At 48.2% G+C, this 24,983-nt stretch overlaps 9 protein-coding genes across 9 annotated transcripts; 4 read left to right on the top strand and 5 right to left on the bottom strand.

Annotated features, from left to right (window-relative positions):
* Positions 1-119: 119 nt before the first annotated feature.
* On the bottom strand, positions 120-1,708 carry BGZ61DRAFT_592635 (uncharacterized protein). Its single transcript, XM_046256740.1, has 5 exons — positions 1,619-1,708; positions 842-1,569; positions 657-785; positions 500-606; positions 120-450 (listed from the first exon to the last, which is right to left on the bottom strand). Exons 1-5 carry the CDS (start codon positions 1,671-1,673, stop codon positions 126-128), a joined length of 1,344 nt encoding a protein of 447 aa, XP_046098249.1. The 5' UTR covers positions 1,674-1,708; the 3' UTR covers positions 120-125.
* A 197-nt stretch (positions 1,709-1,905) lies between these two features.
* BGZ61DRAFT_461254 (uncharacterized protein) lies at positions 1,906-2,791 on the bottom strand. The gene has a single exon (XM_046247122.1). It carries the CDS (start codon positions 2,712-2,714, stop codon positions 1,977-1,979), a length of 738 nt encoding a protein of 245 aa, XP_046098248.1. The 5' UTR covers positions 2,715-2,791; the 3' UTR covers positions 1,906-1,976.
* Positions 2,792-4,903: 2,112 nt separating this feature from the next.
* BGZ61DRAFT_364993 (uncharacterized protein) lies at positions 4,904-6,421 on the bottom strand (the record flags this gene model as incomplete). Its single annotated transcript, XM_046241571.1, has 1 exon — positions 4,904-6,421. The coding sequence occupies one exon, from the start codon at positions 6,419-6,421 to the stop codon at positions 4,904-4,906; it is 1,518 nt and encodes a 505-aa protein (XP_046098247.1).
* Positions 6,422-7,258: 837 nt separating this feature from the next.
* BGZ61DRAFT_430182 (Lactonase, 7-bladed beta-propeller-domain-containing protein) lies at positions 7,259-8,667 on the top strand (the record flags this gene model as incomplete). The annotated part of the gene is made up of 3 exons (XM_046243804.1): positions 7,259-7,647; positions 7,707-8,181; positions 8,239-8,667. 3 exons carry the CDS (start codon positions 7,259-7,261, stop codon positions 8,575-8,577), a joined length of 1,203 nt encoding a protein of 400 aa, XP_046098246.1. The 3' UTR covers positions 8,578-8,667.
* Positions 8,668-9,040: 373 nt separating this feature from the next.
* Positions 9,041-11,024, bottom strand: BGZ61DRAFT_461253 (pyridoxal phosphate-dependent transferase). The gene is made up of 3 exons (XM_046247121.1): positions 10,620-11,024; positions 9,432-10,573; positions 9,041-9,378 (listed from the first exon to the last, which is right to left on the bottom strand). Exons 1-3 carry the CDS (start codon positions 10,810-10,812, stop codon positions 9,121-9,123), a joined length of 1,593 nt encoding a protein of 530 aa, XP_046098245.1. The 5' UTR covers positions 10,813-11,024; the 3' UTR covers positions 9,041-9,120.
* Positions 11,025-11,823: 799 nt separating this feature from the next.
* Positions 11,824-13,532, top strand: BGZ61DRAFT_461250 (uncharacterized protein). The gene is made up of 4 exons (XM_046247120.1): positions 11,824-12,253; positions 12,309-12,592; positions 12,642-12,766; positions 12,814-13,532. The coding sequence occupies exons 1-4, from the start codon at positions 11,911-11,913 to the stop codon at positions 13,472-13,474; spliced, it is 1,413 nt and encodes a 470-aa protein (XP_046098244.1). The 5' UTR covers positions 11,824-11,910; the 3' UTR covers positions 13,475-13,532.
* Positions 13,533-13,806: 274 nt separating this feature from the next.
* BGZ61DRAFT_461246 (cytochrome P450) lies at positions 13,807-16,146 on the top strand. Its single transcript, XM_046247119.1, has 4 exons — positions 13,807-14,158; positions 14,206-14,356; positions 14,402-15,650; positions 15,710-16,146. Exons 1-4 carry the CDS (start codon positions 13,987-13,989, stop codon positions 15,743-15,745), a joined length of 1,608 nt encoding a protein of 535 aa, XP_046098243.1. The 5' UTR covers positions 13,807-13,986; the 3' UTR covers positions 15,746-16,146.
* A 35-nt stretch (positions 16,147-16,181) lies between these two features.
* Positions 16,182-19,260, bottom strand: BGZ61DRAFT_522190 (fungal-specific transcription factor domain-containing protein). Its single transcript, XM_046252537.1, has 3 exons — positions 18,838-19,260; positions 18,500-18,789; positions 16,182-18,445 (listed from the first exon to the last, which is right to left on the bottom strand). Exons 1-3 carry the CDS (start codon positions 19,041-19,043, stop codon positions 16,284-16,286), a joined length of 2,658 nt encoding a protein of 885 aa, XP_046098242.1. The 5' UTR covers positions 19,044-19,260; the 3' UTR covers positions 16,182-16,283.
* A 456-nt stretch (positions 19,261-19,716) lies between these two features.
* Positions 19,717-23,566, top strand: BGZ61DRAFT_498355 (uncharacterized protein; the record flags this gene model as incomplete). The annotated part of the gene is made up of 11 exons (XM_046251270.1): positions 19,717-20,049; positions 20,100-20,292; positions 20,345-20,611; positions 20,659-20,832; positions 20,877-20,901; positions 20,951-21,526; positions 21,574-21,907; positions 21,976-22,369; positions 22,418-22,734; positions 23,116-23,196; positions 23,300-23,566. 11 exons carry the CDS (start codon positions 19,717-19,719, stop codon positions 23,564-23,566), a joined length of 2,961 nt encoding a protein of 986 aa, XP_046098241.1.
* Positions 23,567-24,983: the final 1,417 nt, after the last annotated feature.

Raw genomic sequence — 24,983 nt, 5'->3', positions numbered from 1 at the left:
TGAAGTATGCAGTAAATGCTGCGGCTGAATGGTGACTCAGGTCGGACATGACCGACTAAATCCAGACACACTGTCTGTTTAAGTCTCCGAGCAAGAAACATATGCAAGTAAGACATCAATCTCATTCAAAGCATCTGTGTCCAAACAAAGTCCGTGGCAATATTTAACAGAACAGCCATTTTATCACTGCCAGCTTCCCAAGTCTGCAACTTTTGAGCACTCAACGGGTCGGTTTGGTTCTTTCTAACCTTGACGAGCTCACCTAAGGTGACCATGGGACCGCTCACATCGTAAAATGCCTTTTCCACGTGAAATTCTTCTCGGCTTCGCGCCTCCCAGAGCGTTTTGTTTGATATAAGGGGCAGGTCCTCTAAGAGACCACACCCGGAACAGGGAATCTCAACATCGATGGCAATGACACAGCTGATTATGAACCAGAGACATGCCACACTAGAGAGGTCAGCAATCCGACACGTCATTGGTGAAAGCAACATCATACCGTCTACGTGATTCGGCAAACACCCAATCTTCCCACATCAAACTTGGCTCGGCTTGTTCGGTCTTTGAGTAGCCATCCACAAGCCCACGAAATCGCGAGCTGAGAATCTAGCTCGTTGGTCAGCTTCGAGCGCCTGGATTTAGATTCAATCACTCACTTCAACTGTCTCAAGCATTCTTGCCCCACGTTCCTGAGTCTCAGCATCTTGATCAATGATTGCCATGATCATGTAAATAATCATGGCTTGAACAGCAGGCTGAATCTCGCGAGCAGATAGTCCCATCACCTGCCCATATTGGGTGAGCTCAATGAATTTCAAGGGTACTCAGTTGTTGGTTATACCTCATCTCGGAATCGCTGCTCTTCTGCCTCGATTATACGCCAAAGAAAAAGCCGGGTCTCGGGTGTTCTCGCCACAAAAAGTTGAGCAATGCTCATGCAACTTGCCAATTTCTCTGGAAGACATGGTTTATGCCAATGAGGATGAATGAATGGCGGAAAAGTCTGTCGGCGAAGCATCATCTGTGGGAAGGCATAGAGTGTGTGCACGATAAGCGTTGCGGCTTGTTTTAATGTAGGATTTTTATAGGGAAGGTGATTGAGATCTCTTACGGCTACTTGCTGGAATGCCGTGTTGTCGAAGGGGTAATTTTGTGCTGTTCGGGAAACGAAGTTCAGTGGCTGGTCGCTGACGTCGACAGCTCCTTTCAATTTCCTTATCTCTGTGAGATTATTGAAAGGAGCAAGCATTCCGATACTGTTGTCAATTACCAAGCCACCCTGCTCAATCGGTGGGTCACAGGGATTGGCCGACCAAGCCACGGTTGACAGCGTGTCTGGAGTAAGAGGATGTTCAATATTCATTGCCCTCGGCGGCTGCTGCGGTCGCTCGCTGTTTCGCCTTGGCTGGGCATAGGTGCATTCTAAGCCTTTCATCTCACAGCGAGAGCACGGGTTGGAAAAACTGCATTTGGTCTTGGCTGTACTGCAAGCAATGCAGGATTTTGGCCGGCCTTTGCGATTAGCCTGGGCACGATGACAGTACTTGACGTGACGGTTGTATGAGTGCTCTATGCACGGTCAGAACAGAACTCAAATATCAGGCGTAATTGAGCAAACCCTGCGAGTAAACTTTTTCACAGATCGGGCAACTGCTGAGGAAAAGTGAATTCATGGTGAAGCCTCATTAGCTATATCGAATGATGTAAGTGGATGGTATTTGAGAGGTTGGGAAACTGGCCATTGCAGCTAAAAATGCTCATTGGAGGGGAAATCACGTGGTTCGAGCGTGGATGTGACGGAGTTAGACACGTATCTCCATGGAATGACGCTACATAGAATTCCATTAATAAACTCTCGTCTCATCTAAACTGCATCATCGTATCACGATTGAGGACATTACTCGAGCCAGGTGATGCACTAATGTTCAAACTCTAAAGAAGCTTAACTACACAGGATTACTTTCTATAGACCTTGTTTACCAGGGCAACGGTCCGTTTCGGTCACTAACGGTTCCTGTTGGTCCATTCTCATCCAAGGTGGCCATCTCGATGATACGTTCCGCACCGATTTCCGTGCTATGACCGTACTCGCTAAAGTTGTTCAACGCAGTCTTCACCAGTCCGGGACAGACCGAATTGACTTTAGCTCCAACCCCGTCCAACTCCCGGACGTAATTGATCATGAGCATGTTGACTGCCGCCTTGCTCGCATCGTAAGCCTTGTAGTCGATGTTGTAGTATGGAGTCGTCTTATCGGTCGCTCTCTCTAGGCTACCCATGATGCTTGTGACAAAGACGACTCGTGGCGGCCCAGCCTTTGCTTTCCGCAGCAGTGGAAGCAGGCCCTCAGTCAAGGTAGCAGTGCCGATGATATTGGTCGTGAAGGTCTTGCTGAAAAGATCCCAAGTGTTGAGAGAAGGGTTATGATCTAGCAAAATGCCGGCATTATTGACGAGAACATCAAGATATCCAAACTCTTTCTCGATGCTGGCAATGGTGCCTTGGATTGAATCAGGCAAGCTCAGGTCCAGCTGGACAACTGACGCCTTGTGGCCTGCTTCGCGGAGGTCGGTCGCCACCTCTTCTCCATCTTGAGGATTGCGAGCAGCAATGATTGCATGATAAGAGTGCTTGCTGGCGAGGATTTGGGCAACAGTCCTTCCAATACCCTGGGTCGCACCAGTGATGAGCGCAAGGGGAGCGTGAGGAGACATGGTTGCAGGAGACAGAATTTGAATTGAGAGTAATGGTTCAGTGTTGAAAATGAGCTGTATGGATGCTTGTACTTTTCTACCATCGGATCTGTACGCCTTCTTATATTCGGTAGAGAATTGGCGGCGTGATACAAGATTTATCGACCGGCAAATGTAGCCGTCTGCGGTCTCCACAGGTATGTAAGTCGCGACCACAAGTAACCATCTGGCATTATTGGAACCTGAACAATCTGTTTCAGCCATAGGCCAACTTGGCCGTGCTTACGACATTTGATTGTCTTTAGTTGGGCCGGCGTGTACAGTATCGGCCAAGTTGGCCGGCACTTGTCTGGCCCCGTAATTTATTGTTGGGAAACAGGATTGATTGGCCGATGTACGCCAACGTTTTGTCCAGGCTTTTACTCGACGGCTGTTACCCCCCGGATAATCGGATGGCGGGCTGCATGAGTGATATGAGAGGGGTAGACTGGTTGGGTTGCACTGCTGCCGGTCAGTTTCGCCGCAGTGCCGATACGGGATGTTTGAGGTTGCCTCGCCAGTAAAGCTATTTCTTAATTCCTAAATCCGTGCCAATCCAAAGCGTTTATGGCTGTTCCTTAAGCTAGTGAGCGGAATAAGAAAATTTTGACTTTGTGGACTCCGAGGATGACAGCATAGAAGTCTAGATACCGGACAGTGATCATTGATCATTAAACCTTTCACGTGCATAACAATCCCAAATCTACGTGTAGCGCATTAATAATATTCCCGTACCTGTCGATGAGTGAAAACATCATAGAAAGTTGGTTCGGGGGCACTTTAATTGCACAGGTTGATTCTGCCCTTTTAAAACGCCGATTACGTGTCGCTAGATGTGTTGAACGAATTGCTTTAAAAAGGGAAGGACTCAATTGAACTTGCACTCTAAGCCGACAACTGTACCTGCACTTCCTTTAGATGTGTTGGCTCACCATGATTTCTCACGTAATGAGGGTTGCAGGCAAGACCTGCAGTCTTGCTGATGAAAAAGCCGTTGAAATCATGTAGTGGAACGATTCAATCTAGGGAAAGGACTCAAGACTGTTGCAAAGGGTAGTCTTATGAGAGGAGCTTGCTGGATGAACGAATATTATGGCGCGCTGGGAACAATTGCGTCAGTTCGACTTTCGAACTCGGCGACTCTCTAAATTCCTCACTCATCCTGGTCCATATCTCTTCGAGATGGTGAGATAATACATGTATTATTATACCTCAAGGAGACCCCAGAAAGTATTAATGAATCGCGACGACGTAGAGACTAGCTACTTTTATCAACATAATGACAGAAACCGCGTCAATATAGATCAGAGAACCTGAGAAACCAGCACATACGACCATAGCTCTTAGAAAATACGGGATCCCGTCCGCTCTCCCTTAGTCAAGCTGAGAAGCGGCGAATTAGTACTCGGGTCGGTGACGACCGGGGAATCCTCGCTGTTGTATGTTTTTTGCCCTTCTGGGCGTTTTCTTTTTTTTATTCCGTCATGACGTCTCATGTTAAGTTGATGTTATGTAGCTTTGATCTAGGTTTGTAGTGTGGAACTAACGTGGTGTGAACCAGCAGGTTGAAGATAATGCCCCACGCGTTTGAGACAGAATAGACCAAAATAAGCTCAGATTAGCATATGGCTATGTACATGGTCATTCACGATCTCTCCCCTATCCATCTCATATATCTTGGTGTCATGTGTATCACTGCACAGCAGGTTAACGCCCTCGTTATGCAATAGAAAGGGTTTGGAATGTCTGCGTTCATCATTGCTAATATCTTGCTGATAATCCTATTCCGGCCAGTGCGAAATTTCTATTCATGAACACTGGTAGGCTAGTTGTCCTCGCCGGGCTGAACCAAGAAATACGTGGCATCGTGGGCAGTCCAGTTTTAGGCTAGAATCTAGTACAAATGGACCTCGCGAGCTTCTTGTCCCTCCATCTCCGCTTACGTTATTGACTACTCGTTACAGGTGGAGGGTCGTGGCGGACTTGCAAATCATCTGGATACCGAGTAGCGAAAGTTGAAGGCATGACGGATTTGCACGTATCTTGCAAGAGTAGTAATAGTACTGGGTTAGAAATCAAGTATATACTTCAATGAAATGGGCCATGTCTATTTAGACTATCATACAATAAGTGGCCTTCAATGCAATCAGGCTTGCTGAATTCACAACAACTTAAGGAAGAGGAATTGATTGGGCATGGTTGATGAACAATCCTTCGGGGTCAAACTTGGCCTTGATCTTCTTGAGGCGGTCGTAGTTTGCTCCATAGAGACGTGAGCTCCACTCCTCCTCGGTAAGCTCCGTATCGGCGTAGTTGACAAAGCCCCGAAGAGAAGCACCAGAATCCGTCAGAGCCTGCTCGAACGGCTTAATCAGACCCTTCATGTACGAGGGCCCGTCAGCGGGATAGTTAGTGGGATCAACTGAGTTGGCCTCCCAGCGGATGAGCCAGAGGTTCTTGCCGTGAGCGTAACTGGTGTCGGAGTCGGAAATGTCCCGGGAGACACCACCCCAGAGGTCAAAGAATCCCGACTTTCGTAGGTCAGTGCGGTTAAAGGCCAGAGTCGTGCTGGTGTAGAGAGTGCGGACTTGTTCAAACGTCAGGGGGTGATCGGTGGTCGTCGTTAGAGCCTGGGTATAAAAGGCACGGCCTCCAAGAGCGCCACCGTTGGCTGCGTTCATACCGGCACCGGCCACGGCGACTTCCATATCCCAGAAACCCAGCTCGCTCTTCTGGATGACAGTGTCGTTGCTGATGGCCTTCAGGTTCTTGAACAGGGGCTCGATGACCTTGTCAAACTTCTTGGGGTTTCCGTAGAAGTAGCCAGTGCCGCTGTAGGGGGGTGCGCTGAGGCTCCAGCGAAGAGCAAGCTCATCCGGGCAACTAGAGCTGGTGGCAAAGTCCTGGATAGCAATAAGAGCCTTGGCACCAGCGTCTACGTCGACGTTGCCGATGGAGAGTGTAAAGTTGACGGCCTTCTCATACTTTGGCTTGTGAGTCTTGGTAGTCATGGACAAAATGATGCCGTATGAAGCGCCGGCGCCTTGAGCAGCCCAAAAGAGGTCAGATCCCTTCTTGGCGTTGACAATGGTGCCATTGTAGAGCATGTACTCCACGGACACAAGGTTGTCCATGGGTGTGCCATAATGACGGGATGTGCTTCCGAAGCCGCCTCCAATGCTGGAGCCTGGGACACCGACGTGAGCGCCACGGACGTGGGGAATGTGACGTCCCGCCGTGTCCCAAAGATACTTCAGCACAGGGCCAACATGAGTGCCGCCTCCAAACTTCATCAGCTTGGTGGACTTGTCATAGCTGACAGAGTCAAAGGCTGCCATGCTGATGACTAAGTTTCCGCTGTCGCCAAAGCCATAGCCCTGGAAGGAATGAGCAGCTCCAAGAGCGGAGGCTTTGACGGAAGCATTGCGAGCGCAATCGAGAGAGAGGGCAATCTCGTCATTGGTCTCTGGGAAGGCAATGCAGGCCGGGTTGGGCGTGATTCGCTTCTGGAACTGAACCACTTCGGTGGCCCAGGTGCTGTCAGAGTTGATGATGTTGCGCACACCAGCATTGGTCAAGCAAGACTGGAGCGCTGAATCCGTAGCCCCATTCTGGGCAGCAGAAAAGGAGGGTGCAAGACAAACGAGTGAAGCAACGGCAAGGCGCTTGAAAGAGAGTAGGGAATCCATGGCTGCTGACCACCAGAGAAGAAAGGTAAAGAGAAGGGAACGTAGTCTTGGACCGTCTGGATCAACCACGTGTCACCATGTTTATATATTCCAGCATCCCACTCGGCATCTGAGCCACTGTCTCCATGTCCGAAAGCGTTCGTTTCCGTACATGACAAATGACGATCAACGCGATTTACAGTTGGAACATAAAACATTCTCATTTAGAACCTGATACGCGTACTTTTCTAGGCTCAATCCTTCTGTGTTCGTATTAATTAAAATGTCGCATTTAAAGCTGCTCCGCCTTCTTCATCTATGCTAGTACGACTAAGCTTAAACCTTAACCGACTTGGCAGACGTAAACAAATGAGTTGTGCCCATATTTTAGGCTTCCGATCGTACCGAAATCCCAAATAGAGGCTGCATTATTCAACCGCAAATTAGCCCCTTTCATCCAGGATACTGAATCCGTTTTTTATACTCCCGGGCGTACCGACAGAAATTAAGCTTGTGTCGTTTCGTCCTAGATGTAACCTTCTATCCCTGGCCCAAGAGTCTGGGCGTTGCGATCCCTGTCAATGGTCCATTGGTGGATCATTGAAACTAATGCTTCGGGAGCTTGTAATTTCCCGTCGCCTCGCCAGCTCACTTTTCCGCAATGTAACACACAGGTGAAGGAAAAGGGTATATCAATTGGTCTTGGCCCTCACGCATTGATGGAATCTCAAGGCACTGCATCTCCGCTTTCCGGTTATCTTTGTGGGTTTATTTGGTGGCCGGACCTGAGACTTCCACTCCGCATACAACGACTTGCATATCAACACCCCCACGTGAGACTCACTCATCGCCTCTACAATGCGTCGAAATGGTCTGAACCTCTTCGCGGGCTTGGGTCTTTGCGCCAGCTCCTGCAGCGCCGTGACTCTTTTCGCAGCCGACTCAGGCGGCAATGTGACGACTCTTGCCTTGACTGGATCCGGCAAAAACTACACTCTCGCCGTCACTTCCAAATCAGCTGAGTGTGAGGTTAACCCTGCATGGCTGGGCATCGACAAGACCAGCCATATCCTCTACTGTCTGGATCGCGGTGGCAGCTCGTCCACTTCAGGCTCGCTTAACTCCTTCTCCATCGACGGAGATGGAGCTCTTGCCCGTTTGGACCGCGTGGATGCGCCCTTAAGCGGCGTTGCTGGTGGAATAATCACTACCGACACAGGAGCAAAGGCGTGTGTGAGTGCTTCATAGTAAGTAACCAGCTTCATTGGAGGGACTTTTTGAATACAAGGAAACTGACCCTCCACAGCAACCGAAGCGCAGCTGCCGTCTACGCTCTAGGCGAGAACGGAGATTTGCCTGGAACCGGGCCCTTGCAGCAATTCTTCCCCACGCTGAACCAGACTGGGCCAGTTGCGTCTCGCCAAGACCGGAGTTATCTTCACGACGTTATTGTGGACCCTACGAATAAGTATGTGGTTCTCATGGACCTTGGTGGTGACCTTGGTCGGGTGTACACCTACGATGAGGATACCGTTGCCCCCATCACTGAGGTGGACGGACTGGTCACCGAGCCTGGAACCGGCCCGCGTCACGGCGTTTTCCACACCATGAAAAACGGCAAGGTCTATTTCTTCTTCAACGGAGAGCTGAGCCAAAAGGTGTACTCTTACCGCGTGAAGTACACGGAAACTGGTCTGTCATTCAAGAAGGTGTTTGAGATTCCCGCCATTGACGCCAGTCTGCCTGCAACACAGGCTCCCACCAGCGAGATTGCATTGAGCGTAAGGATGCCGAATAAAACTCGTGGTAATTAGATCAAATTACTGACATGCTTATAGCCCGATAAGCGATTCCTCGTTGTGTCGAACCGTGAGAAGTCATTCCGCGACTCGCCAATCCTGGGATCTGGACCTTCAGACACACTGTCTACTTTCCGTATCAACAGCGACGGTACTCTGAAACTCGTGCAGCTTGCTCCTTCAGGTGGTTGGTCCCCGCGCCAGTTTTCTTTCAACAAAAATGGCGACATGATTGCCGTGGGTCACCAAAACAACAGGACGGTGGTCATCTGGAAGCGTGATATCAAATCTGGCAAGATTATCCTCGAGGAAGATGGTGGCAAGCTCGGTCAAGTGACCCTTACTGGCGCTGTTGTAGCTACTATCTGGGATGAATAGTCTGTACACTATGTCAAAGATGTAGATATTTGCATGGTTTCTTAACGGCGTTTGGTTACAAAAGAAACCACCTCAATATGACATGTACGGTGTACAATTAGGATGCTCCAAATTATCGAGTGACTGAGGTGAGGGCCCAATGAACAGCTGATGATCAAGTCTAATTGTGGTGGCTTGTTATGCCAATTGGGAACCGCCCGAACGGGCAACTGGCTCCGTGGTTGAAACGGGCGAGCGGAGTTATTAAACGGAGACCGGCCGTGGTTCCTGCATGAATTACTCCTTCGTGCATTAAACACCCGGAACTATAATTGCTAATTATCCTATTTGTCCGGCTAAAACAGGACTGCTATCCAACTAAAACGTTGACATGGCAGCTAAGTAGGCAATTACCATGTACAACTGTAAACATATTTATGCACATATCATGATTTGCACGGATGTCAATTATTAGCAGGTGATGTACTAAGTCCAAAGCTTTTAGTATTCTCTATCCTGAGTCCTATCTTTAGTATCCTGCAATGTGTATGTCGTTGACGTGCTTTACTCCAACTTAAATGACCTTTTCAAAGCCTCTCCCAAACGTGTAACTGCCTCCTCAATCTTATCTAATGGGGCGGCTGCAAACGTAATTCTGTAGAAAACGTCAGGATACTCCTTGTTCGCGGTTGCTTCAAACCAGCTTCCCCGAGCAACGAGTACTCCCTCCCCAATGCTTTCAAGCCATATTTCCTCCTCAATTTCCGCCGCAGATTTTGTTTCTGCATCGGGGTGTTTTCGCCAATCTACTTTTAGCCATTGCTAAAGAAGGGTTAGATCGCGAGCCCAGGACTATATAGGGTAGGTGCACTTACAAACATGCCCGCTTCTGCCACATTCCAGCTAACTATATCCTTTGGCAAGTGGCGATCGCAAGCATTAGCAAGAAAGGTTCGGCGAGCGGAATATTCTTGACGGATATGCAATAGCCATTGCAGAAAACCAGAATGACCCCAATGTTCGTCTAGCAATTTGAAGAGTGCCAGTTGGCTGAAACCACTGGGGCCTTGCGTTGAAACATCGGCATGAATTTTGTATCGCTCGATGATTTGCTCCGAGGCAGTCACCCATCCGACACGGAGTCCAGGACTGACGACCTTGCTGAAAGAATCCATACGAACAACTCGCCCATCTGTATCGATGCTGAGGTAGGTGGGAATTAACATTCCAAGCAATGATTCCGGTGAGTTGAATCTGGTTTCGATTTGAGAATTTTCGGCGGAAGCAAACTTATCCATTTGGATGTAGTAGTATGGATCATCTTCCAAAATGATCAAATCATGTTTTTGGGCCACGCGATAGATGTCTTTGCGACGTTGCAGACTTTGAGTAGCGCCTGTAGGATTCTGGCCTGTTGGAACAGTGTAGAGCAGGAATGGTTTCCTTGAGCCACCGTGAGCAGCAGGATCCCAGTTCTGGAGCGTGTCATGAAGACTCTGAGGGATCAAGCCTTCGGCATCCATTTTCACGCCCATGAAGCGAACTCCCATTGGCAAAGCAGTCTCAACTGCGGATGAAAATGTGTAGTCATCGGACAAGACGTAGTCCCCCCGCTCTGCAAACATTCGCAAAGCAATGTCGAGTGCGGAGGTATTGCCGATACTCATGCTGCACTGCCAGTCTGCATACGGGGGATTGTGGACTAGCTCTGCATGTTCAGTGATCCAGCGGAGCAACTGCGCAGAGCCGCTTCCTTGGCAGTAGTTTAATGCTACTGTGAGGTCATAGATGCTTTTGCCAGAAGACATGTCACCCTTGTTGGAATGCAACTCGACGGGTTTCGCAGCACCTTCGCTGTTGTCTAACGGCACCACTGAATGCCCTAAAGACTCGAATGGAATATACTCGCTGAGTGGTATGCCGCCTCCCAGGGAGATGATACCCGGCTTCTGGAGATGCTTGAAGGCAGCTTTAAGGGTGCATCCCTCGCGACTGGCCGACTCAGTGCTAAGTCGATCTACGATAATTAGTAGCCATGCGTGTTAGGTTAAACTTCAACTTACGATCCCATCTTAGAGCCGCGGGCTTATGCTTGTGATTTTGCGTCTTGAACGGTTCACTCACAGCCAGAGCAGCCACACCCCATTGGGAAGGGTTGACATCGGAGCGGTGTGGTTGAAGACGCTTGACATTGGCATCTTTCCCAACCGAAGTCTTCCCAACCGAATCGGGGACATCGGATGCAGAAGGTGACATGGTTCAAAGAAGAAATGTGATGACTCTAGATGTTTGCTAAGATGTGAGCGTGTCTGAGATGACTTAAATGGGTTTGTTATATAGCGAACGATGTCTACTTGCAACTCGAGAATCGGCTAAATCGGAGTGCGGCGTAACATGTGAGTCAAGGCTGGGATCGGAGTAAGAAGTTCTCCGAGTGGACCGCAGTCCGCACTAGTAACCCACTGAATGACGGCTTTGCCCGATGCTTATCAACGTCCCAGTATTTGTAGAACCAATATTATTGAGTCCAGTGGAGATATCAGAAACTTATGTGGGCTAAACGTGCAGTCAATTGTTCTGGCTGTGACTGTTATCCGGTGCCGCCGGGATCGGAATCCACATCACGCCGATTCACGTTTCTACTCCTCTCCGATCCGCGATAGCATTGTAAGGGGGTCCCAACGATCGACTATTTAATAACAACTTATCTACGTAATATATTGTGACTAATAAGCCGATACCGCAAGCTAAATCATTTCTCAAGGAATAAAAGTAGCTGCACCTGCGCTGCCATGTTCGTGCTTGCTTTGTCAGTATTACAACAGACTGGGAAGTGTTTCGAGGTTTTGTTACTGCAAAAAACAGCAACAGCGTGCTTTCATTATACTCTTATGTCTAAAGGTAACTGTGCTGGGTATTATCCATGGTTGTTGAGAGTGTCCTGGCTGCTATTGAATGTTCCTTGTGGGTGCTACAGAAGGTGCTATATGCGCTACGGGGATGCTCTATAACCACTACGGGATGCCCTATAAATTTTTCAGAAAGTGCCTTGGCCGCGGCGCATCCTTGCTGTTTCTGGTCCGACTATTGTTCCAGCCGCAGCAGAGCTATCGATAAAGGGTCGCACTTTGGTAATCCGGCTTAAAGCCGGTCACCAGCAAAAGTCCGCCAAGAGTCCGAGGTGTGTCTAAGCGGGTGCCACATTGGAGCGTATTCGTAAACGAGCTTGTTCTTTTTATCAGCATACCCCACTTAACACTCGCGCCATCTCGCATCCCTAGCATCTCAGCAACATCTCTTTCTTACAAGCATCAATGCGATTTACGTACAATTGGACCATCTTTGCTATCGGAAATGCGCGCGACCCTTCGTAGGTCCTGTGACGCCTGTGCCAAGGCGAAGCATGGGTGTGACCTTCGAACTCCCAGGTGCTCTCGATGCATCAAGAGAAAGACAAATTGCGTTTACACTAACGAGCCCCTGACCTCGTCGCCGGAAACGTCTGGAAATAGTACGCTTGCTGTTAGAGACAATGAGGAAGTGACCTCTTTAACTTTGAGGGAGAGGAGGAGCGCGCCGGTGCATTCCGAGAGCTCGACATGGGTGTTGAACACAACAGATGCCTCTTTCGATCCTTTTGATTCATATCCACCCACGAGGCTTCCTCGGGTACATGTTCAACGTCTGATCTACCATTGTAATTGCTCTTGCTCCATTAATAAAAATTCTCGGAAAATGACTAACTTGCCTAGTTCTTTCCAGTATAGCTTTCCAGTACTACCCTTTGGACCTCAGTATGGAGTCAAATCCATTTGTCGTCTCGTGGTGGCCTCTTTGCCTCGCGGACCCCGCATTGTTCCACGTCTCATTACAGACGGCGTCCTTGGATGAGGAATTGAGGGCTCAGAAAGGATTTCCACTTTCAGAAATGCTCATGATGGACTCGGTGGCTCTGGTGAGACGAAAAATTGAGGATTCATCAGAGGCGTTTCATGATGAGACTTTAAATTCTGTCGTTACTTTGGCAGCAATTGAGGTGAGTCTCATCCCGACTGTCATTTACATTACTAATCGACTATATGTAGCATGGCAAGGGAAATATTGAGGCTAGCGGAATGCACATCGATGGCGTAAAACGAATGGTCAGTGTCAGGGGCGGAATCAACGACCTGAAGAGCACAAGCCCACTTACCGCGAGAATGGTTTCCTGGTAAGACTTCGACCTGAAGTGCAATATCAAGTGCTAAACATATCTAGGGTATCCATGTTGGTTACAGGAACTCCGCAGTTCCAGACCCAAGACGACTTTGGCTTTGGAAATGGAATTGGCCCAATACTGCAATGGCAGCTGGCCTCGACGCCTTCGGAAAAGATTTTCGATGACCTCGACATTGACCCTGCTGTTCTCGACATTTTAATCCGGCTTCGCAACATTCTTCACCAACCACAGCTTTCACGCTTAACAACCACCGAGCTCCACGATCTAACATGCTTCGTCGTCCATAAGCTGCTCCTGTTGCCTCCGCTTTCACCTGCCATGCCCAAGCGAGCAGCCATTTCAGAATGCCTTCGGTATGCGATGACACTATACATGCTGGTGATTCACGGAACGACATATTATTCCCACGCGGCACTAGCGAGTGTCATCGTTTTCCAACTCAAGAGTCATCTGACGACCTTGGCTGGGACGGACTACATTTACGGCCCATTAGGGATCTGGGTTCTATCCATTGGTATGGCAGCTACGATTGGCACAATGGACCACCAATGCTTTAAAGAACTGGCTGGATCGGCTGCGACTAGCGTCGGTTTGCACTCTTGGGAGGATATTCTCGTCCGTCTGGAGAGCATACTCTGGATGAGAACACGGCGGGATGAGGTCTTTCGGCAAGGGTGGGAAGAAATCCTCACGTCATGATGACATAAGCCTAGCAAGACTCACGTCTTTTCACAATCCTAATTAAAGAAATTATTAAGCTTCGCTACAACGATACGTGGTGTTCCTGTTGTCTGACATTGCTTGCAGCTCGAATCGCCTGATCGTGATTCGGAGTCTAGACCTATATAGGACTAGACTCCGCAGTAGTTATGGGTCTCCGAGATAGCGCGATAGATTCCCCCTTGTCTCCATCGGAGTCTAGTACAGAATCGGCTACGCCTGCCGAGTACGTCTCTGTTATTAATCGAGTTCAACACATTGGGGACGAATGTGATCCAATGATATGTCCTTGTTCCAACCACTCTCCGCCGGGCAATACCGGCGAGTGTCAGATATCCCATCTGACCACAGTTACGGCCCATTATAGTGGCTGACCCGTCAAGCCGTCGGACGGTACGAATACGCATTGTAATCTTCCATCGTATAAAGGTCTCGCCGTCCAGGTATTCCTCGATTTCAGAAGACGTACCTTCTTGTATGAGCTGAAAACCATGGCTACAGTTATTGAAGGCAGTATTATGCCCTCCGTTGAGAACGGAACCAATCTCGGACAGCATGGCACTACCAGCCAGGGCAATGGCCTCCTGGCCAGCTATCTTGCAGACCTGAGTGGCTTCCAGTTATTCGTCACAGTCTTGTTCATGCTTATTGTCTACGATCAAGGTATGCCGCGGCGATCTGGAATTGCTTTAACTTGCTGACACTTCAAGTTCTTTACATTGTACGGAAGGGATCAATAGCTGGTCCCAGGTTCAAAATTCCGTTCATGGGGCCTTTTATCCAAGCCCTCCACCCAAATTTCGAAGAGTATCTCGCTCAATGGGCTAGCGGTCCCCTCAGCTGCGTTTCTGTATTCCACAAGTAGGTTGTCTCTATATCTACACCATCCATTCTGACTCGTTGTAGATTTGTTGTTCTAGCTTCCGACCGTGACCTCGCACACAAAGTCTTCAGATCGCCGACATACGCCAAGCCATGTATTGTACCGATCGCGACCGAAATTATGGGCTCATCTGCATGGGTGTTCCTCATGGGCAAGGCCCATACCGAGTACCGCAGAGGATTGACTGGTCTCTTCACAAACAAAGCTCTCAGCACCTACCTACCTGTTCAGGAGAAGGTCTATGCTGATTATTTCGACAAGTTCGTCGCCGCTAGCGAAGCCAACGGAGGAAAGCCCATGCCATTTATGGGTTTCTTCAGAGAGATCAACTGCGCCTTGTCGTGCCGGACATTCTTCGGCGATTACATCTCCCAGGACGCTGTCAAGAAAATCGCCGACGATTTCTACCTCGTCACGGCCGCTCTCGAACTTGTCAACGTTCCCTTTTCCATCTATGTCCCATTCACCAAGTGCTGGCATGGAAAACGCATCGCAGATGCCGTCCAAGCCGAATTCACAAAGTGTGCTGCCGCATGCAAGGCCAACATGGCCTCTGGCGCTGAGCCAACCTGCATCGTCGACCAGTGGGTTCAACACATGATGGAGTCCAAGAAGTACCGAGAAAGAATCGAAGCTGGGGAGGTGGGAGTAGAGAAGCCGAGTAATCTCATTCGTGAATTCACAAATGAGGAGATTGGCAAGACCCTGTTCACGTTTCTCTTTGCGTCTCAGGATGCATCCAGCAGTTCTACCACCTGGCTTTTCCAAGTTCTTGCCCAGAGACCCGATGTCCTTGATCGTCTCCGAGAAGAGAACCTTGCTGCGCGTGGTGGTGACAAGAACCGTCCGTTCGAGCTGCCCATGATGGAGTCGCTCACTTACACCAACGCGGTGGTAAAGGAGATTTTGCGCCATCGTCCACCAGTCATCTTTGTGCCATACCAAACCACCAAGCCATTTCCAGTCACACCAAACTATACCGTTCCAAAGGGTGCCATGGTTATCCCGTCCTGCTATCCCGCTCTCCACGATCCGGAGGCGTACCCGAACCCCGATGTTTTCGACCCAGACCGGTGGATCACCGGTGATGCCGAGACGAAGACCAAGAACTGGCTCGTTTTCGGCTCTGGCGCACACGATTGTCTTGCACGAACGTATGTGCCACTTACGATGGCAGCCATGATTGGCAAGGCTGCGTTGGAAGTGGATTGGGTGCACCACGCTACGAGCCGTTCCGAGGAGATTCGAGTTTTTGCCACGCTATTCCCTATGGTATGTTCATGATTGCGTTCAGTATGAGGTGATGTGAAGCGTGTACTAATTAATTTTAGGACGAATGCCCGCTTGTTTTTACTAGACGGTCATAAATGAAATTGCTTTATCAGGAAGACATCCCGCCAGGAGGCGAAAAACAACAATCAAGAATCCACCTCAAATAACGAGCGAGATAAATATCTTTAAAATAAAAATAAAATAATTTAATTTACTTATTTGTTGAGGCATCTTTGGGTGACTTGACATTTAATAAAGGGTGATTTTTCTTATCTTCAGGTAGAAAGTTATCAAATGGGTACCCATGGGCACCTCGCAATTCGGCTTGGGTACCCATGGTCACAACTAACTAGATCCACGATAGACGATGGGCCTTAGTCAGGAGAAGCATCATCAATTAACCCAACTCAAGGTTGTGTCACTGATGCGACCAGCCCGGGATTTATACCAGAGACCGGAGTGCAAGGACGACGGATGCTTGAAATGAATAGACAGGCTTAGAAAACCATGGAAGAGTTCAGAAAGATGACCTTTGAATAAAAGTATTATCGCATTTATTTCGTTACTCGTATCTGTTCCCCCGGTAATATAATAATACGTAAAGATCGCATCGTCTAATCAAGACATGAACGCCTAAATCACTCCCAAGTTCCCGTCCTGTGTTCCATCTATCAAAACTCCTGGATCTATTTTGCCTTGAAAACCGCCATGGCAGTTGCCGCTGACGCATTCTTTTGAAGTGTGTGATGACCCTCCATCTGTGTCGGTTTCTCCCAACTCATCTGCCTCTCGTGATTCTCCCAGTGAGAATATCTCGTCCGGACCAGCCACAAGATCACCAATTTCGTCTGACATGGACATGTCCGTATCTTGGAACTCCATTGAGGGCCAGTGTACATAAAAATTATCCTGAGCGGTTTGTACAATTTGATGTGGTTGGTTTATTTGGTCTGTTTCGGGGTTGAAAGGAAGGCGCATTCTCTGAGTCGGCTCCATACCATACACTCCAGGGACGTCGATTCCTCGGTAGAAATTAGGATTCATCTGGTTACTGCTGATGTGATAGATTGGAAACCTAGGCTGGACTAACTCCTTGATGGGGCTAATGCCGACAGCGAAAATCCCTCTGAGGCTCATAGGAAAGTCCTTGTCTTGCGGTATTCGTCCTTTGCTGAGACCAAGGTCAAGCGCCAGTGCCAACCGCAGATACGAGCTGGGTTGGAGAGCAAAAATATGTGTCCAATCAATAGTAGACTTTTGATGATGAGGGCTAAGGTTGTCGAGCTGGGCAAGGTTGACAACGTGTCGCACAATTTCGCTGACCCAATCTACCCCGTCATATTGGGGTTGGTACGTCTTCATGACCTCAATGAGAGTGTTGAGCTCACGCTGTTTGTGAGCCGGGTTTGGGTTGGATCCGGGCTTTGGCAATGGTGCCGATAATTTGATATCCAAAATGTTGAGAATCAGAGGAAGCAAGGTGCAGCCAATTGCTGGCAGGGGAAGCCAGCGTGCAAGGTTGAGGCCGACTAGTTGCTTGTGACACTCGATGAGTGACCTGGAGGCGGCTTGTAGCTCGCGCTGATTGTCCAAGATGACCGACATGTCTTTGGTCATGGTGTTTCTAACCCCTCCTTGAAGAGTCTCGAGAGAAAGAACTTCGTGGTGACACAAGGCAATTTGTGAAGTGTAGTAGTGCATCAGCATCAGATTTCTGTACAGCGTGATAGATTCGTGGCTGTTTTCGTCGTCAAGAAGGCTCCGTGGGCCATTGTCGCCTGGAACAATGGCGAGCCTCAAGGTTGCCTGCTCATACCATCCATTCAATGCGCGCTTGCATTGCATGGAACGGGCCGCATTATCGGACTTTGCTGCTTGGTTCCAGCCTTGCAGCGGAAAGCATAGCATCAGAATGTCAGTGACGACAACATTGAGCTGAATGGACTGGGCAAAAACTTCGGCCAGTGCCTTCTTGGTTTCTGGATTGTAGACCCTGGACCGTTGAAACTCGTCGTCAAGGTCTGCAACTCCAAGAGGAGATGCGTTGTAGTCGAATTGATCCATTGTGATTTGGATAGGCCGTCTCATGAGAAGCCCAACGGAGTGATCTCGGAGGACACAGCACCACCAGAGCCTTCGTAATATCGCCTGTTGCTTGGAGCAATGTGAAGCAGGCATTGCTGCATAGAGATGCGCATCGGCGCTCTTTGCGTAGTTGATGGCTAAACTTAGCCACGATGTGTTGACTTTCTTGGCGGATGAGAGAGAGGTGTAGGAGAGGAGGACAGCCGCTTGGGAGAGAGCCAGGTCTGAGGTTTCTGTTCCCATATCGAACAGAAGTTTGGCGCGTCGCTGAAATGATGCCCTCATCTCTCGAATAGTCGCATAGGCAAGTGCTTCCATGGTCGAAGGGGAGACAAAATTGCAGGACGCGAAGAGTATTGCCTGAAACACCAGCAACGAGATGCGTCCGGTAGGTATCTCGTCCACCTCATGACAGTACATGTCCCAAAAATCGCCTTCATTGATCAAGGGTAGTATCGGGTGGACGTGGAGAAAGTATTGCCGCATGAAATCGTCCAGAAGTGGTCGGATCGGCACTCGTAGACAGCCCTGGAGCTCCAGGAAATTGACGTCTTGATGGGGGACATTGTGGAGATTCGAGACGGCGAGGAACGGGTAGAAGCAGTGGACGACTTCGGAGTTTGATCCAGTATTCGCCTTGGGCTGGGAATCGGCTTTGCTCGTGAGGCTGTTCAGCCAGGTCAGGGGTTCGGGTTGAACGTATTGTGAAGCTGCGTGTGTTAGTGAGATCGCGACAAGACCGATGGCAAGACCGGGCTAATTACCAGTGGGATTCGCCACTCCGCCTCCGACCGGGACGGCATTCTCCGGTCGACTCGTCGGGTCCGGGCGCATGCCGTCTGTGATATCATGGTGGATGGTGTCGTCATTGTGTTCGGGTCGTTCTTCGTCGATAATTCGTGGTTCTTGGGTGCCATGAATCTGATTGTTCAGTACAGGTCCTGGGACACTTGGGCCGGCACTTGAGCCTTCGTGGGCTTCGTCGGATTGTTGGTCGATCGCCGCATACGGGGGATATGATGCCTGGACACTGTCTCTGGGATCAAGCAGGGCACTTGATTGACAATTAGAACACGTCCAGTGATTGGATTGTGATGCTTACAATTTGGATGCTCTGCCCGTGACAACGCAAGTGTCATTGTCGAGGTAGCAGTTCATGCATGGGCGGCCGCGTTGAGACACGTCGCAGCGGACCTTTCGGGAGCGACAAGACAGGCAAGCCTTCCTTGCTCGCTTGCGCATCCTGGTCCGCGGCTTGGCCTTTTCTTCTGCATCCTTGTCACTGGCAACGGGGTCGGTGTTGGCCATGGTGGGAGTTGGAAGTTGGTTCGTGGAGAAGGTCGCGCCGCGTGCACTCAGTGGAGGAAAGATGTTTTTAGGAGAGAGAGTGGCAATCTACGGGGCATGATTGTAGGTACCCACAGACCTTAACAGGAGCGAACTAATTATTGGCTGTGCATTCCAACTTAATGCACCTTCGGATTCCTTTCGGGATCAACATGATTCATTCTGGGGAAAAGGGCGGGGAGAATGTGGAGGGAGAGCCAGACATGCTGTGATTCTGGTTGCTTATGAGACATTCGCCTCGGTAAAGTTGACGTCATGGATCCCGAGTGTTCGTCCAAGTAGTGGAGAAACTATTGACCGAACACGAAGCTTGGTGCCTGATATTTCAGGTCCAAAATAGCGTGGTATTAGCTTATAGAGGAACTTTGACGGTCGACCTATTCCAGCATCCGTCAGTCCTAAGTTCGCTGGGAAGCGGGTTGTCTGAGATGGAGCACCACAGAAATTTAGGACGGCTGGTATTTCTTGTAGAGGAATGGACACAAATGAAGCGATTGAGGCACATGCATGCCGTTTCCCACGTGATGCAGCCTGACTGGGCCGTTGTGGCTTCGCGCAGCCTGATTTTCGATCTCGACCAGTTCTTGCTTGCCCAACAACCACAGCTTCATACCACAGCCGTTTCGTTTGCACGATGACCCCAAGCCAACCATCTTCCTCAGCCCTCGTACTGGCAACGCCCGGGCAAACATTGCAGGACGCAATCAATGATTTCCAAGGCATTCTTACCGTTGACCAGCGTCGCGAGCTCCAAGCCATCAAAACAGTACCGGACGCCGATGCGGTCCTTGTGTTCACAGCTGAGCTTGACGCCAAGACTAGCAAGAGGAGGGGCCCCAGTCTTGCCAGCCGGGTCTATTCGGTCCTTCAGTCGGTTCGAGACTTCTCTACCATCGTCGACACCTACGTTTCGTCACATCCAGAGATCGCTGCTCTCGTGTGGGGAAGCGTGAGGCTGACAATGCTTGTAAGTTCATATCTTGTTGACTTGAGTTTCACGTACTTAAAAACGACCAGGTCGTCTCCAATTTCGTTTCCTACTACGATGCCGTTTCCGATCTTTTTATGGACCTCGGTCGCCTCTGTCCACGATTCGCAGAATACCAGATACTGTATCCAAACTCGGCGCGCCTTCAGAAATCGCTCAGTAACTTCCATGCGTCCATTGTCAATTGCTGTAAGCACGTGGTCGAGGCTGCCCGACGTCCGTGTAAGCTTAATGCCTACGTTTTGAGACTCAATAATTCCTGACTGGGCAAAAGGGTCAACGAAGCTCCTTAAAGCTCTCTGGGAGTCATTTGAGCAGGAATTCAAGCCTGATGTGGCCGCGATACAAAGACTCAGTAAAGATGTTCGAGATGAGCTGGGTCTGGCCAAGGCACAGGCTGATCGTCAAGACCAAAAACTCCAGGACATTGAAAGGAAAGAATCAGCCGGTAGTAGATGGGAGCTGAATAAGTTCTTCAAACGGGCGGATGATAAACTCGACAAACTCTCGGGGCATTTACAACGGGATGAGCGACGAGCGAGTAAGTGCGCCTGGAATGAACTAGATGCACTGCTGATGTCAGTCTAGGGAAAAGGAGACAAGAGTTGCTTGACTCACTCTCAACACATGATTATCTCACACCACTCAAACTAAGCCGCCGGAAACGACATAGTGAGACGGGGAAGTGGCTATTCCAGACACCGGAATTTGATCGATGGATCAATGGCACCGGCTCTCCCATACTTTGGTATTCCGGCAAGAGTACGTCTCTCCCAGAGTCGCCTGAATATTCTGACAATGGATAGTCGGATCTGGTAAAACGATCCTCACGTCAGTGACCCCCGCTGAGTTCCTCTTGGGTATACTGATATAGACATAGCGCGAGCGTGATTGACCATATTCTGACAACAAAGCGTGCCTCGGATGTCTTCGTCTTATTCTTCTTCCCGCGGTTTGACGAAATGGAGTCCCTAAGAGCAGAAACAATTCTCAGATCGATTGTACGACAAGTCCTGGAGCCGAATGATCTCTCGGAACAAATTGAGACTGCTTTGGGAAGTATGGGGCAGAGCTCTTCGACTGAGTCTGAAGAAGTCCTTGAACTCCTCCAGATGGGAATCGCGCCACTAAGAACATTCTATATCATTATTGATGGGCTGGATGAGTGTGAAAGAAATGACCGCCGCGATATCTTACAGGTTCTCTCTTCTCTAATCTCCAGCAGCTCAAAAGTCAAGGTTTTTATGGCTAGTCGAGAAAACATCAATCGCGAAATAACGAAGACATTCCGTGTGATCGAGCACATATCAATGGGCTGCCCGTCTGGACAGTCCGAGATTGCAGCCTTCGTTGAGGATACACTCCAAGAGCGGTTGGAAACAGAGGATCTCGTTGTCGGAGATCCAACTCTCATCAATGACGTAAAGCAAGCACTGATTGAGGGTGCAGAGGGAATGTAAGTAAACCATGTCTTGGTTTCCCTGTAATATGCTTATTGTCTAGGTTTCTATGGGTCATATTCCAGATTGATGAAATTTGTATGCAACACTGCGATGATGACATCCGAAACTGCATCAAAGATCTTCCAAAGGACTTGACGGACACTTTTAACCGCTGCCTTTCCCGAATAAGTGCTCGAGGCAAAGCGAAGCTCGCGCAACAAACCTTTCCATGGATTGCTGCTGCGAAACGACCCTTATGCCTGGATGAGCTTCGCGAGGCTATCCTTATAGAGGTCGGGCAGCCTTATTCGAAGCCAGACCGGTTCATCAATGACATACAGTCTATTAATTCCTGGTGTGAAAATCTCGTGGAGATTGACGAAGAACATAAATCTGTTCGTTTTGCGCATCACACTATCTTACAATTCTTCCTGGAGCAGTCTTTGAGCCCGAATTCGACAAGTTTCATTTCAACCTTGAAGAAGCTGACCACCATCTTGGCGAGATATGTGTCACCTATCTCAATTTCAACGACTTCAAGACTGCCCTAGCTCGACGACATCAACCACTACCACCCATCACGCCTGTAAATATGGCTTGGTCAACCCTGCCACGTCGATGGAGGCCGACCGCTGCCATCCCTCTGCTTGGAAAGTCCAGCTCTCAGACTAAATCCGAGTTTGCGACGGTGACTGCCATAGAGACTCTCCAACTCGCAAACCCTTTCCTGAGATACGCGTCCATACACTGGATTTTCCACACAAGAAATTTCGAGAAGGAGAGTTCCAAAATGTGGCATACATGGAAGCAAATGATAATTCACGGGCACGCCCTCGCCGTGAGTCCATGGGGAGCGGGTTTGCTAACCCTAGATGACTGTGAAGTTGAAGAATAGAGCATCAAAGAACGCCACTATGCGCTAATCCGCCTGATTACCACAGAGGGAACAGTCAAGCAAAGGAAAATAACGTCAGTCTCCGTAAGAGAAGGTGACATTACAATGCTCAACATCGCACTGGAAGTTGAAACCAGCTTTTACGACCTCAACGATGTACTTGTGCAAGTCACTAAGCTTGGCTACCCGGATCTCGTTGAGAGGCTGATACAGGCGGGGGCTGAGGTAAATCATTTGATTCGACCACATACCCGCACCGCACTGGAGGTAGCTGCTGATGCTGGCTACCTGGATATTGTTGAGATCCTGCTGCAGGCTGGAGCTGATGTAAACCTGGGGCAGAGCTCACTGCATGCAGCTGCCAAAGGTGGCCATCTGGATATTGCTGAGAGGTTACTACAGGCAGGAGCTGAGAGGTTACTACAGGCAGGAGCTGAGAGGTTACTACAGGCAGGAGCTGAGAGGTTACTACAGGCAGGAGCTGAGAGGTTACTACAGGCAGGAGCTGAGAGGTTACTACAGGCAGGAGCTGATCCAAATCTTGGAAATCGAGGGAGCCCACTACAAGAAGCTGCCGACAGTGGCAACCTGGTTATTGTGGAGAGGTTGCTACAGGCAGGAGCTGATCCAAACCTTGGAAATGGATGGAGCCCACTACAAATAGCTGCTAATAGCGGCCACCTATATATTGTGGAGAGGTTACTACAGGCAGGAGCTCATGTAAACCCTGGAGAGGGACAGAGCCCACTGCAAGCAGCTGCTGGATGTGGCCACCTGGATATTGTTGAGGTTGCTACAGGCAGGAGCTGATGTGAACCCTAGCGAAATATGGACACCACTGCAATCAGCTGCTGAAGGTGGCTATCTGGATATTGTGGAGAGGTTGCTACAGGTGGGAGCTGATCCAAATCCTGGAAATAGACGGAGCCCGCTACAAGCAGCTGCTGGATGTGGCCACCTGGATGTCGTTGACAGGCTGTTACTGGCAGGAGCTGAGGTTAATCTTGCTACTGATGAACAGGAAGGACTAAGTGCACTTGAAGTAGCTAGTGCAGGCGGTCACATGGATATTGTTGAGAGACTGATCGCGGCGGGAGCTTCCAGGCGCGAAAAGCCTGTCACTAACACTAAAAAATCTCAAGTTGATTGGCGAAGGTAGACTGAGATATGAGAAAGCCCTCTGCCAATTCGAATGGCGAATGGAAAGAATATATTTCGGCAAGGGACGGTCTGCACGGCGCAGGTTATGACCTTTTTTGGACCTGGAGTTCTGGAAGAAATCAAAGAGTTTGCTATTCGCATATATACCTATGGCTCTTTGGAAATATAACTTTATTCTTGATCCTAAAAATAATTATATAATATCTTCTTTAAGCAATTTAGAATATAATATTTCTAAAGACTAATATTTAGTATTTATTTTCTATTATAATAATATCAATTTTTATTTATTAAGTTTAATTTAATTAAGAAAGATATATATATAGTACTCCCTCGATAAGGGAACCTAGTATTTGAATTTACTGTATTTTCGTTGCGCGCACGTCACAGTTGCCAAGGCCCAAGTTTTGGGTTTCAAGCTGCTTTTTTCTTCTCTGCCGGAATCCTATCTAACTTTTTCGACCCAGTCTAACCTTAATGAATACACTAAAAACTCCCACGACCCGACCTAACGCCCCGAGATCCCCAATGCCCATAATAACCCAAGTCATTTAAATCCCCCCTCTAGCTAGCACCCTATATAGCTAGTATCTATACCAATCTAATATAATATAATAGCTTCTAGAACTAGAAGTTATATTAGGCTCTAGTAATATCTTAGAGAAAGATTTAACTCTTTAAATTAATATTATTAATATTTTTTATTAAGTTATAAAATATAGCTATTTTTATTTAAATATAACGTATCTGATAAGCGAGCGCGCCAGACAAGCGAGCGCGCCATCCAGTTTTACACCTTAAATCACGATTTTTAAAAAGCCTCTAAAATTTCAAACTAAGCCTAAAACAGCCAATATTTTAAAAATAAGTTAGTTATATTAAAATCTATTTAGAAAATAATCCTTAAAAATCCTAGGCAGCTAGAACCTATATAGATATGAAAAGTGGGTCTAAAAGGACCTACTTTTCCAATCTGCCTAGGTTCCTAAGGGGTAGAATTTTTAGGAATTATTTTCTATATAGTCTTTATATTAGATAGCTCTTTTTAAAAATCTTAGCTGTTTTACGTATAGTTTGAAATTTTTAAAAAAGTTTAAAAATCGTGATTTAAGGTGTAAAACTGGATGGCGCGCTCGCTTGTCTGGCGCGCTCGCTTATCAGATACGTTATAAAATAAAATTATTATTAAAAATTTAATTTTCTTATTTATTAATTTAATTTTTATTATAAAAAAATAAAAAAAATTTAAAAATAATTAATATAATTTATTATTTTTTATTTAGATATTATAAATAGTATAATAATAATTTAAATAGATTTTTTTTTAAAAAAGATTTAAAATTTTTTATTTTTTTATTTTTTAAATTTTAAAAGAATTTAAAATTATATTAAATATTATTTATATAATATAAATA

The sequence above is a fragment of the Ilyonectria robusta genome (genome assembly GCF_021365365.1).
Source record: "Ilyonectria robusta strain PMI_751 chromosome Unknown BGZ61scaffold_26, whole genome shotgun sequence".
NCBI lineage: Eukaryota > Fungi > Ascomycota > Sordariomycetes > Hypocreales > Nectriaceae > Ilyonectria > Ilyonectria robusta.
This window is presented reverse-complemented; position numbering and strand designations above follow the sequence as displayed.